Source organism: Colius striatus, chromosome 30 (assembly GCF_028858725.1).
Source record: "Colius striatus isolate bColStr4 chromosome 30, bColStr4.1.hap1, whole genome shotgun sequence".
In the NCBI taxonomy this organism is placed as follows: domain Eukaryota; kingdom Metazoa; phylum Chordata; class Aves; order Coliiformes; family Coliidae; genus Colius; species Colius striatus.
The window spans coordinates 467,405-480,826 of NC_084788.1; the positions used below are offsets into that span (position 1 = coordinate 467,405).

General features: G+C 37.2%; 1 protein-coding gene across 1 annotated transcript in view; it reads right to left on the minus strand.

The window, feature by feature from the left end:
- Positions 1-13,422, minus strand: part of FBN2 (fibrillin 2) — a 151,749-nt gene that overhangs the window by 40,166 nt on the left and 98,161 nt on the right. Inside the window, exons 26-34 of the mRNA XM_062016448.1 lie at positions 11,747-11,875; positions 9,925-10,050; positions 9,155-9,280; positions 8,270-8,392; positions 8,017-8,142; positions 6,770-6,895; positions 5,488-5,610; positions 4,189-4,311; positions 3,586-3,711 (exon numbers count right to left, since the gene is read on the minus strand). Of these exons, the coding sequence (XP_061872432.1) occupies positions 3,586-3,711; positions 4,189-4,311; positions 5,488-5,610; positions 6,770-6,895; positions 8,017-8,142; positions 8,270-8,392; positions 9,155-9,280; positions 9,925-10,050; positions 11,747-11,875 (1,128 nt within the window). The remainder of the gene's footprint in view (positions 1-3,585; positions 3,712-4,188; positions 4,312-5,487; positions 5,611-6,769; positions 6,896-8,016; positions 8,143-8,269; positions 8,393-9,154; positions 9,281-9,924; positions 10,051-11,746; positions 11,876-13,422) is intronic.

Here is a 13,422-nt window from a genome sequence, read left to right on the forward strand (position 1 = left end):
GTCAGTTATTTCCTGGCTCATAGTCTGCAACATTTCTTACTAATGGCAAGTAAGATTTTCAAAATATCCATTCTCAATTTAAAAAACAGTATATGAAGAAGAGAGATGGGGAGTAGGCATCAACTGTTACTTTTATCTCCTTGGAGAAAGAATATAGGGAAAACAAATACAGGAACTAAGAATTATCAATGAGTTTCTCAAGCCCACGTTAAACCAGTTACATAGTAAGTACATGCATGTAAAGGCCTGCCTGTGTGCTCATGTGAATTGAAGATGCTATAAATTTGAAAGACATTGATAGAAAATGAGATGACATTTGTTGCCTACCATAGTGCTAGAAAAGGAGTTAAATATTAACAGCACAGAGTATAAAGTGATGGTTTCTGACACAACCTATAAATGACCTTCGAGCAAGCTAAGGATAAGTAATACAAAGGGGGAAAAACTTTGCAGGTACTCTGATGGCAAGACTTTTAAGTTGCCAAAGTAAAGTAATTCTGCAAAAGGTTAATGCAGCTCTGGCATGTACTAGCGAGCTATTCTTAGCAGAGACTGGAAATTAGAAAGCATTAATACCATTTTACATGCACTTCTAAATCTTCATTTCAAATTCTGTGTTCAGTGCTCTGCTCAAGAACGATGAACTAAAACTGGACAAGGTGCAGAAAAGGGATATTAAAATTATTAGAAGAATGAAATACAAGCTTGGCTTGTTTGCCCGAGTCAAAGCTGAAAAAGTGATTTAATGACTCTTTATAGGAACATATGAGCAGCACTAACTTTGAGGGTAAGAAAGAGATAAATTTTTAAGATAAATGAAATTTAAGAAAACTGTTTAATGTATAAATGTAGTGAAGAAATTTTAATTGGAAATTAAAGTTTCTAAAAACCTTGGTCTACAGCCATGGAATGCCCTCTATATCAGGTCAGGAACATACCTTGTGTTAGATAAGCTTTATAGTTATGGAAAAGACTGTATCATTGAGAAGCTAATATACTGACATAGAATCACAGAATAAAGGTCCTTTCCAACCCTACCAGAAATCATCTAGTCCAATCCCCCTGCAGAAGCAGGTTCATCTAGAACAGGTCACAAAGGAACATGTCCAGGTAGGTCATGAAGACTTCCAAAGAACAAGACATTAGGGATGTTCCAAAGAACATCCTCCCTGGGCAGCCTGTGCCGGGGCTCCCTCACCTGAACAGTGAAATAGTTTTCCCTTTTGTTTAAATGGAACGTTCCAGCTTCATCCCATTACCCTTGTCCTGACACTAGATACAAAAGAAAAAAAGTGATGCTCCAGTCTCCTGACACCCACCATTTAGACAGCTGTAAATATTAATGACATAACCCCTCAGTTTCCTCTTCTCCGTCCTGAACAGCCCCAGTTCCTGCAGCCTTTCCTCATAAGGAAGATGCTCTAGTCCCCTGATCATCTTGGTTGCCCTGTGCTGGACTCTCTCCAGCAGATCCCTGTGTCTCGAGCCGAGGAGCCCAGAACTGGACACAGGACTCCAGATGAGGCCTCACCAGGGCAGAGTAGAGGGGGAGCAGAATCTCTCTTGTCCTGCTGGCCACACTCTTCTTGATGCATCCCAGGGTGCCATTGGCCTTCTTAGCCGTGAGGGCACATTGCTGGCTCAGGGTTAGTTTATTATGAACCAACACTCCCAAGTCTCTCTCTGCAGAGCTGCTCTCCAGCAGTTCAATCCCCAGACTGTCCTGGTGCATCTGCCCTTGTTGAACCTCAGGAGGTTCCTCTTTGCCCAACTCTCAAGCCAGTCAAGATCCCGCTGAATGGCAGCACAGCCTCTGGGGAATCAGCCAGTCCTCCCAGTTTGGTGTCATCAGCCAACTTGCTGAGGCTCTGTCCCTTGATGAAGATGTTGAACAAGACTGGCCCCAGAACCCACCCCTGTGGAACTCCACTGGCCGCAGGCCTCCAACTCGATGCTGTGCCATTGATCACCACCCTCTGGGCTCTGTCATTCAGACAGCTCTTGATCCACCTCACTGTCCACTCATCGAAGCCATACTACCTGAGCTTTCTGATGAGGATGTTGTGGGAGATGGTGTCAAAAGCCTTGCTGAAGTCAAGGTAGATGACATCCGCTGCTCTCCCCTCATCTAGCCAGACAGTTACGCCCTCATAGAAGGATATCAGGTTGGTCAAGCAGTATCTCCCTTTGGTGAATCCAAGTTGACTCCCCTGCTAACCATCTTTTTTTTCATATGTTTAGTAACAACATCGAGGATAAGTAGTTCCATCACCTTTCCAGGGATGGAAGTGAGGCTGACTGGCCTGCAGTTTCCTGAGTGGTCTTTCTTGTCCTTTTTGAAGATCTCAAGGGACTTCTGAGGGATTTCTGAAGGGGGATCTCAAGGTACATCTGAAGAAATTGGATTAATTATTTTGTATTACATTTGTTGTATTAAATCCAGCCTCTAGATTTTGTCTGCAGAATTTTTGGACTGCAGAAATCAGCAAAAGAAGGAATCCACTCGTCACAGGAAAAATTATTATATTAATTTAAAAAAAAAAGGAAAAGAAAGAAAATTTCTTCTAAGTATTCTGTCCCCAGATCTTATAGTTCACAAATAGCACAATTTAATCTCTGGAATACTTTCAGATCTCTGTTGGAATCACAGTAACATATCAACACATCAAGCATCTTTCCAAAATATTGAAAAGCCAAATATTGGTGATCTTCTGTTCCATGACTTACAGATATAATGTTTTTCAAAACACTGACTGGCTGGTATCTGTTTGGTGATTTTTATCTGATTCATACATATGCACCTGACTGTTTGAACATGACAAGTTATGGACTGAATTTTAGAGATGAAACTGTTTTGAATGTCTTATCAAGAATTTTAATTTCCTAAGATGTTACCAGGTTTACGTCATTAAATATGAAGTTAGCTAAAAAGCTTTGGAGCACCAGCTAAAAAGACTTTATCTACAGTGCTCTTCTACTTTATCTAATATAAAATGCTCTTCTATCAAAAAAAAAAAAAAACACAACCAAAAACCCATAGGAACATGACAGAGTATAGAAGCTGAACTGTACTAGAAAGTTAATAACTCCTTTTGCACTTCAAATGCTAGGGTACAATATTGAGAATGAAAGAATGGTGATAAAAAAGTCTCCAGATGCATTTTAAGAAGTGTTACAAAGTTGTCAAATATAGCAATGATTTGACTACTTCCTGAAGACATTTATTTTAAAATGAGGTCACTTAATACAGTCTCCTATGTAAGCACACTATGTAAAACAGTGATGAGCACAAGATTTTCCACACACTATTCACTAATGACAAAAAGAGGAAAAATAATTAAAAAACCAAAATTACTGAGCCAAACCTCTCCTCTGTAATTTTTGGATCAAGGCCTGGAAAGCCTCATAAAAAGATGAAAGCTACCTTCAACATAATTCACACTGCAAAATAATCCCTGCTTGAAGAAATTTTTGTGAAGCATGTGCTGACTACTCTGTTTCCAGGTTGAGGTGCTTCCAGCACTTCTTGCTGTTTGCTTTATAGCAGCCAATGCAAACTCAGAACTTGAAGTACCAGTGGCTTACCTTGGCATGACTTGCTGTCCAAGGCAGGAGTAAATCCCATCTCACACTCGCAACGGTAGGCACCAGGGACATTCAAACACTGTCCATTTTCACACAGATTAACATTTTCTGCACACTCATCAATATCTGTGGGAGACAGAAAATGTCTTTGAAACTGCATATTTCACTAGCAAGATACAATTAACATTATCTTGATGATTAAAATAATAGTGCTGTTGAGTATTGTTGATATAAACTATTTACACCTGAATATGAAGTAAATTGAAAGAGTTCAGAAAAGCAAATTATGTAATTTCCAGAATTATACATTTTACCCTGACATGATTCCTTACTGCTTGTTTTTCAAAAACAGATTTATGTTGTTTTTTTTTTTAGTAATGCAAGCTTTTTAGATTCAGTACTATCAACTTTGACAAATAACTTGAATACTTTGCTTACAAAATCAAAGCTTTGCCTTCTGGTATATAACTCTAGAGGATGCCACTGGCCACCTTGGCCACGAGGGCATATTGCTGGCTCATGGTCATCCTGCTCTGCACCAGGATCCACAACCTAACAACAGAAACAATCACTGACAAGTCAGATTTCATAGAAACTTCTTACCGGAACAAGTAAATCCATCCCCAGTGAATCCCTCTGCACAGGCACAGCGATATGACCCCGGTGTGTTCACACATTGTGCGTTCACACTGCACTGGTGGGTACCATTAGAACATTCATCAAGATCTGCACACCAGGAGTAAAAGAGAGAAAGCAGAACCAGAGTGGTTATTACAGTTGTCTTAGAATGAACTGCCAAGCTAACAAGTGTAACTGCAAATATGATCTCTTTCTCCATAAATATATGAAGTTCTAACTACAATATACAGGTTAATCTACCACTATTTAATTTTAATATTCTTCCTATAATTAAAATGTATGCAACAGAGTAAAATGTTTCCAAGTAACAGATGGAACATTAATATCCGAACTACTTGAATTCAAAATGAATTTAAAAAAAAAAACCCCTCAAATACAGTGAGTGAAAATTTGTCATACATTTTGAGAATCTTCTCAAACAAAAGAAGGATGTCACAACAATGTAATGCCATGAAAGTTAATGCAAACTTTCTTATTTACTTGGATATCGACTTCGGGGAAGTGGAAAAGGTAAAAGAAAAGGAAGTGAAAATGAAAAAGAGAAAAAGAAGGGACCTTCCTTACCTTCAAGGGTAGGTTTGATGGGCATGGCCTCAGGAGTCCATGACATGAGTCACATCAGCCAATGCTAAAGGGTAGGTGACAGTCCCTTCTTGCCTGTCTCCTGAGAGGTCTCCTGGAGGAACACTTTATACCCAGGAGCTATTCTAACTATGAACGTTCCAGAAAAACTTTTACAAGTTTTCTCATTCAAACGGGACTTTTTATTTACATAGTAGAATCTCACATATTTTTTCTCCTTTTTCTCAAATACATATTAAAAATCTTAACAAAAATGTTTTGTAAACAAAGGTAAATATTATCATCTTTTGCACATCAAATTGAAAAGTGAAGGCAAGGGGATACGATGCTAGTCAAGCAGCCAAAAGTAGAATCAAGTTTCCTGTACCACATTGGTCTATAAAATAGATACACTCCAGGACACTTGCACAAATGGTATTAAATAACAAAAAATCCACTTTATTTTTGTCTCATTTTCTTTATTTTGAATGTTCTAGTGGTTTTATGTAAACTTTGTAAAATACATAGTTAATTCAGTAAGATTTTGCACAGATAGGCTTCCGAGAGAAAATAATTTTTTTTCCTCAGAAAACCAAACTCCTGAAACACAAGATTCCTGCACACTCACCTACCCACAGAGTTAGGAGAAGGAAAAGGAGGAAAGGGGAAAAAGAAAAAAAGCTTTATTTTCTGTACACTTACCAATACATTTAATGCCATTTCCAACCCACCCTTCTCTGCAGCTACATTTAAAACTTCCTGGTAAGTTGACACACGAGGCATGCATGTCACAGTTGTGAGCACCAATTTCGCATTCATCCACATCTATAAGCACAAAATAAACTATTACTATTTACATCAGGAGCATCTGAGTATTACAAACTATATGCTTTTTACATGTTGCTTATTTCCACTGTATAGGTTTGCAGTCCTTTAAGAAACAAATGTTTAAGACTACAGACCAATTCAACCAAATTATTTCTTATAATACATTAATAAAATATACCTACAATTGTATTTTCATTTCGTTTGTTGTTTGCAAACATGACAAAATTAGCCTGCCTTCCTGCAACTGCCTTCCAGTTTGAATTTAACACTATTTTCCAGACATATTAAATATGTTGGTTTTTATATATCTCAAAGTGGGATGTAATCTTTGGGTGTACAAGCAGATGCACATTTCAGTTATAAAAATGATTAGTCCAAGGTTTTGGTAATTAATTCTTGAAGAACAAAATACAGGAGAAATTCTGTCAAATTCTCCAGGAGAATAATTTTGCATGTACTTAGCTTCCTGAATGCAGTGGACCCAGCATGCTATTGCTTAACTATCACAGGAATTCAGAGAGTTTGCAACTGACTGACTATGAATCTTTAAAATTTGTTAGCATGGATGTCACATACTTCCCTTTTACATCATCTTTTTTAAATGTTTTTTTTTGTTCTTCTTTTTCCTTGTGTCCTGTTCTTAAGACTAGAGGGACATTCCTACAGATTTAGTTGACAGAGGTCTTCAAGACCCGCCTGGACGTGTTCCTGTGTGACCTGATCTAGGTGAACCTGCTTCTGCAGGAAGATAAGACTGGATGATCTCTAAAGGTTCCTTCCAACCCCTAATATTCTATGATTCTATGAGCTCATCTGTTAAGTATATATGACAAATGAGCACTGATAAAATTCTGATATAATAAAAATGCTGCTTTGCCCACCCAAGCTATGTTTTATATCACAGATATTTCCCTGTCTATATTGACAAAAGCCTTTAAAATTGCAGTTTTATAAGGAGTCTCTCATATCATGTTGACATTTGTCAAAGAACATATCTTTTCAAACTGAGGATACGTGTTGACAAATGTCAGATGCTTAATCTTATATTTACTATTACGTACACATACTAATATTTCACTTATATGTGAACATCTGTTCAATTTATTTTACCCTGAAATGTACACACCATGACATATATACTGGAAATTAATTTTACCTGTGCATCCAGTGCTCCCTTTCTTGACTGAATATCCTAGCTGACAGTGACAAATGAAGGAACCTTTAGTGTTTTCACATTCCCCAAACATACAGATGTTGGAATTCAAATCACATTCATTCACATCTGTAAGTGCACATAAATCCATCATTAGTTGAACATTACTGTCATGTAGGAGGATATTTATCTTTTTGGAATATTTTCAGTTGAAAATACCAGAAGCATAGTCCACCACTACAACACGTGCCATTTGTTAATCTTTACCATAGCATATTTCTGCCATTTCATTCCATATTTTCTCAGTTCGCTAAAAAAAAGTAAGGATGAACGTGTAGCCCAAATAAATTGTTTTCTAAGTTGTTTAGAATGCTAATTATTGGATGATAAGAAGCCCATTACTTCTTACAAATATAATTTAAAGTATTTTTTAAAAACACATTCACAATCACAGTAGGGTTGTAATTTTCTTTCAAAGCATTTATACAGTAAAATGATTACTTTTCCTGTACTGATATTATCTACTGACAGATATGTATTGGTTTAGTTTAGTTTACTGATGGGCCTGGGAGTGTTAGGTTACTGGTTGGACTTGATGATCTTAAAGGTTTTTTTCCAACCGCGGCAATTCTGTGAAGAAAGGAGACAAAACACCTTTGCTCAGCATTACAAATAACTAGTTTCTCCTCAGCACTTGTCTGTGTGAGTGTGCACAAGAGTAAAGTGAAGGTTTGACAGATGCTTACAAAGTATAAAAAGATGTTACTAGCATAGCCAAATATGAAACACATAAAACATAATAGTAAATGTAAAAAGTAAGTACTTTACATAAATACCAAGATAAACTAAAAAGGTTATGTTCATTGGAAGACATACTTTTATTTTAGTTTCCTTTGTAATTACTCATAGTAACTTTCTGTAGTTGAGGGAATAACTAAAATATTCACAAGACACAGAAGAAAATGTTGGGGCACTCACATAGTCTCTTCTCAACAGAGATGTTTTATGAGAATTCTGTCATTACAATTAAGTCACTTTTGGAACTGTGTGTCTTGATTCACCTTTATGGACTTTGCAAGAATTTTTCTAACTTCCCTGACATTTATGGTCATAGGCAAGAAAGAGCTACACATATTTTTTCTTATACACATAGTTTCACTACTCAAATTCAAGGAGTCAGTAAAACATCCTAAAACGGTACCCACTGAATTTTTAGACTTGCATTCAATTTGGTACATACAGCTACTTACCAATACAAGTTTTCATGTCCATAGAAGCCATAAATCCATCAAAACAGAGACAACGATATTCCCCTGGAATATTAGTACATTGCCCACCATCACAGATATCTGGATTGTTTTCACATTCATCAATATCTGGGGCAGGGGGAAAAAGAGGGCACTGTAATAATTCTGTCAATTTGGTATGGATGGGCTGAAAGAATATCATGTTCATACTGGCTGAAAGAAATGATGCTAGCACTCTTCAGATGGTGGTACCTACCTGCACATGTCCTGATATCTGGTGTTAGTGCATAGCCATCACTGCAGCTACATTCATAGCTGCCTTCTGAGTTAGTGCAGTGGGTGTCACAGCCTCCATTCATTATTATACATTCATCAATATCTGGGGAAGTAACATTAGTAGGAGTAAGTATGCCTTTATAAGGAAAAGTCATTGTCTCTTGCCATTCTACTTAGCCAATGGAACAGTTTATCAGTGACGAAATTCTGAATTTTTATTTTCACTCTACTGATTGACTTATATTTTGTTGAGCTTTCCCTCTCTCCACTGCATTTTCATCTGTGGGAGCAAATGGCTATTTTTAGTTCTTGTTTCTGTTCATTACTATTACTTATACTTACTTATAAGTGCAAAGTATAGTATCTAGAAAGAAAGAAAGGGAAGTCCTGAAACTTAGGTTTCATTAAAGCTTGAAATGTAGCACAAACATAATTAAAAAAAATTAAAAGAAAACCAAATACAATACCTCTGTTCTCCTTCCCAGTGTGATGACAACTACATAATTCAGCATTATAGTGAAAGATTTAACAGATGTAAATAATAAAGAGAAATGAAAGAGGAACTATCAATGTATGGATATGTTTTTGCTTGATCAAGAAATCAGATCATGCCTCTGATTTTAATTAAGAATATTTTTTCCTGAAGTATTCTGCAAAGTTCAGTACAGTAAAATCTTTTCATGTCTTCTGTGTATTTCTAAGGTTAAAGAAGGATCCGCAGTAGTTCATGACAGGCTTAACAGCAGATGAGAAGATGGCCCTGCTCAGTTTCAAAAGGAAGGTATGAAATTAAATAAAACAATAAAACAAATGAAACAATATACACTGAAGCATAAATACATAGCTGAAGGTATACAACACTTGCCTATGCAGCCTTGTCTGTCAGTGGTGGCTTGGTATCCAGAGTTACAGGAACACTGGTATGTTCCAATCATGTTCACACACATGCCATTTCTGCACAGACTATCACTTAACGAGCACTCATTTACATCTGGAAAAGAATAATTCATTCGTATTAAGAATTAAGACTTTAATTACTCAAATGTCAAGAGAAAGAGAGTGAGAAGTAATATTTTAAACTAATATCTTTAAAGGCATTTTCAATTTCTTTCTTGTTCTTAGCATGTTCCGGTTCAAGGCATGAAGCTTTGAATGGTATGTTTAAGCCAGTGCCCAAAGGTTCATGTTTTTTTCTGGTGTGTGAGCATTAAGTGCACAATCCACTGGCTTAAACTAACTCTTGAAGCAGCTACACATCAAACATGGCAACCAAAGAGATAACATATGGAATGTTTTTTGCTTTTTTTCCCCACCTTTTTTGGGCTTTGTGTGCAAAAAGAAGAGCTGCATTTCAGTAAGGGACAATACTTTTTTGTGACCACAAGTTTACTTTCTGTTTCCATGTATTTCACTTGTAAATTGCTAATATGAGATATATGGTCCTTTGAGTTGTTAAATAATCCCTAAGAAGCTCTTTGAAATCAACAGCCTTAAGGGCACTGGAGATTTTATAGGAGGAGTATGAATTTGTGGAAGATACTCCTGAGACCTCACCCTTGCCAGAGACAAGAAGTTTACATAGCACAAATGACCTCTCTTCAAAGCAGAAGACTATTATTCTGAGCTGAAACTCACCTATGCATTCCTCACGTGATGGTGACAGCTCATGCCCCAAAGGACAATCACACTGAAAACTCCCTTCGGTGTTCACACACGTGCCACCTCTACACAGCAGAGGATTGCGTTCACATTCATCAATATCTGCAAAGAGAGCAAAATAAACAAATACAAAATCATTGTTGAGGAGCCACAAAGAGAAAACCAGTTCTTCAGTGTCTCTAAATGACAAAATCTTAAGGTCATAAATAAAAAGATTTAAGTGAAGCAGTGCTGCTGGTCAAACAAAAAACCTATACATTATTAACTCCAAAAATAGGTGGTTTTCCCCTCAAGAAAAACAGCCATTCATCATTCAAAATTAAGTATTCTACAAGACAAGACAGCAACTGTTTGGATGGTTCCCATTTAGAACGATGTATTCATGTGATGAAATTTTCAAAACAGTAAAAACACCCAGACAAAAGCTAATCATGGGGCTTTGGAGATTATTCACATGAGGAGCAAACCTCTCTGATGATAGAATTCGACATCTATAGTCCTCTCAGCTCCAAAATGTTTTCACTGAACATTATGCACTCCCTTTCTTAGCTCCTGCAAAAGGGTCTCAAGAATTCATTTCTGTTCTTATCTTTTCACTCTCTGCTTATTTATGTGACATCTTATTTTCCTGCCTCTATCTTACAGATAACACACCTCCACCATTGACTCTCTGCATTAGTGCTCTGTCTTTCATGCAAGCTATCCAGCTTCCACAGTTGAGCTTCTTTGTTATGTTCATCTGTGATTCAGACAATGATTTTTTATCAGACTTTTGGAGTCTGAAAGCATAACAATCTTCAGGAAATCAAGAAAAAGTGACAGGAGGTATGCACAGCCTTCTGGCACACAGGAGCATAGGACCACTTATTTGAGTTCAATTAGAAGTACAAAATCTCCTGACAAAACTCAAACAAAAAAAGGAAGCATGAAAATTGTCAGAAGCAGGGACAAATGATGCAGGAGAAGTACAGAGGCACTGAGTGTGCAGTGATGGCATTAGGAAAGCTGAAGTCACCAGGAGTTGACCCTGGCAAGGAATGTGAAGGGTGTAGCAGCAGCGGTGAAAAGATGAGGGGAAACGAGAGAAGGGAACTGCTGGCAAAGGACATGGAAAAGATCCACTGAGTGTTGAGAAGGAGCTTGCCAATATAATTTTCAAGTCATTCCTGACCATTCTTGAAAATGGAAATTAGGCAAGGATTTTTAGGGTGAGCGGAAATGTTAATCCACTCTTCAAGAAAGGCAAGGAAGAGAACCTACTCAGCCACATATCTAGATGAAAATCTCAAGCTTTTTCACTATGTATTTTATAATGTATTTCATGAAGTATTCCACAACACAGACGCATGATTTTTTAAGGTGACTAGTAACTTTTGGTGTCTCCATACCTATTCTCACAACTTTGGCCATATCAAGGAGATGTGATTTTTCAGGAGATGCTCTCTCTCAAGTTCCAGAAGAATCAAGGAAAATTTAAATCATGCTACTTTTGAAAACCCAGCCTTCTATTCCTAACTTTACCAAATGTCTGGGTATCTCATTAGCCATTTTTAAACTACATGCATGTGTAGTTGCTGCCATACTGAAATATCTATACAGAAATGTATAAAAATAATTAGCACAAAAAAGAATAAGTAAAGCTTTATGCATAGTTCAGTTATCTGTGTCTCATTTGTTCAAGAAGTGACAATAATTACACATACGAAGGGTACAGTGGAGCAGAGTCAGTGTAGTACAGAGTACAGTGAGGCTTTGTGCAGTAAATGGACAGACTCCAGGTCATCCTGGCAACACTTACCCATACAGTTCTTCATCATCATAAATCCACTTTCATAACCATCAAAGCACTCACACTCAAAGCTTCCAGGAGTGTTGACACAAGTACCACTTCCACATAAGTCTGGGGAGATCCGGCACTCATCAATGTCTATTTTAGAAAAATAAGAGTTTAAGGTTATCCTGCTTTTTTCAGCAGTGCACACTTGGTAAATTACATCTATAGAAATTAGGATATAAATAATCAGAGAAAATTAGATTAATTTAATAGCTAAATAGGTATCTGATTATGTGAAACAGACTGTGAAAGATTCACGACCCAAACAAGGGAGAGGGAACACTGGAGCAGGTTGCCCAGATGGGTTGTGGAGTCTCCTTCACTGTATACATTCTAAATCCACTTGGACGAGTTCCTGTGTGACCTGCTCTAGGTGGTCCTGCTCTGGCAGGAGAAGTTGGATTGGATGATCTCTAGAGATCTCTTCCAACTTTTTAAGGTTCTGTAATTCTGTTTGATTCAGAGCTCTCAACTATGGATTAAACTATACAACATTAAGCTTCCACTAAGTGTAATCTAAGGTTAGATTTTTAAGGAAATTACTAACAAATTCTGAGTTGTTATTATTCCAGAGACACCAACTGACTCCATGGTACCAACTCACTGATATTAAATTGTTTATAAAGATATTGACCCAGTATTAGCTTTATAAACATTATAATGTATCCTTTCCATTGGGAATTAAAGCAGTTCCTTTGAAAGTTAGATTTACAGTTCACTGGTGATTTTATTTGAATGAAGTTTGAATGAAACTTCCTGTGGAGAACTCTAGCAGGCTTGTAGAAGTTAAAAGAGAAGGCAGAGTTCTTTGTAAGACATACTGGTAGTGAGACAAGAAATTAGAAAAGAAATTTGTAATAGGGATATGACCTGGCAAAATAGGTCACTGTTGTAGGAGACAACTTGAAAGAAGAACTAGTAGCCTGTTAATCTACTGTCTCCTCACATCTCTCCAGACTTCTCTCTTTCTTACTCTACCGACCATTCAGTGTTTTTGTGAAGTAGGGTCCAATGCCTCGTTTCATATTCTCCACTATACATTCAGCTTCATTAACCAATTTGTCATTAGTTTTTACCTATCTATAAATTGTGAAGTTATTTCGAGAATAACAGAATACTTGAGACAATGAAGACATTAGTCCATGATAGGACATAGAATAGGTTCTGTAGTCCAAGAAGCCCAGGTAGCAAGAAATCAGAGAAGAGCATCAACATGTTTGCAGTAAGTTGGTGAGCTCAGCAGTAAAGTAATTTGTGTAAGAGGTTGAGGAAAGGCTTAGTATACTCTTAACTAAAGAAACTGACAAACGTTAGAAACAGTTATTTTATTTCAGCACATTGCCTCTATGTCACTTGCCATGGCCAGGCTTCTGGAGGGTGAAGACAGCTCATTCCTCACACACAGATGTGTGGAGGTGTTGGATGGTAACCCATGTGGTAGGCCTGGGATGTTACAGAGGATCTGGCCTCTTGCAGACCTTATAAAACATTTTATTGCTAATTTAAACCAACAAAAAAGTCTTCTATGTAATATATAACTTGATTCTGTACAGCTGCTTAGAAGAACATTTTCATCAGAACAAACTTTCAATGAAAACAGAACAGAAAAAAGCTTTGTAGGGAGACTTTTTCTGACCTAG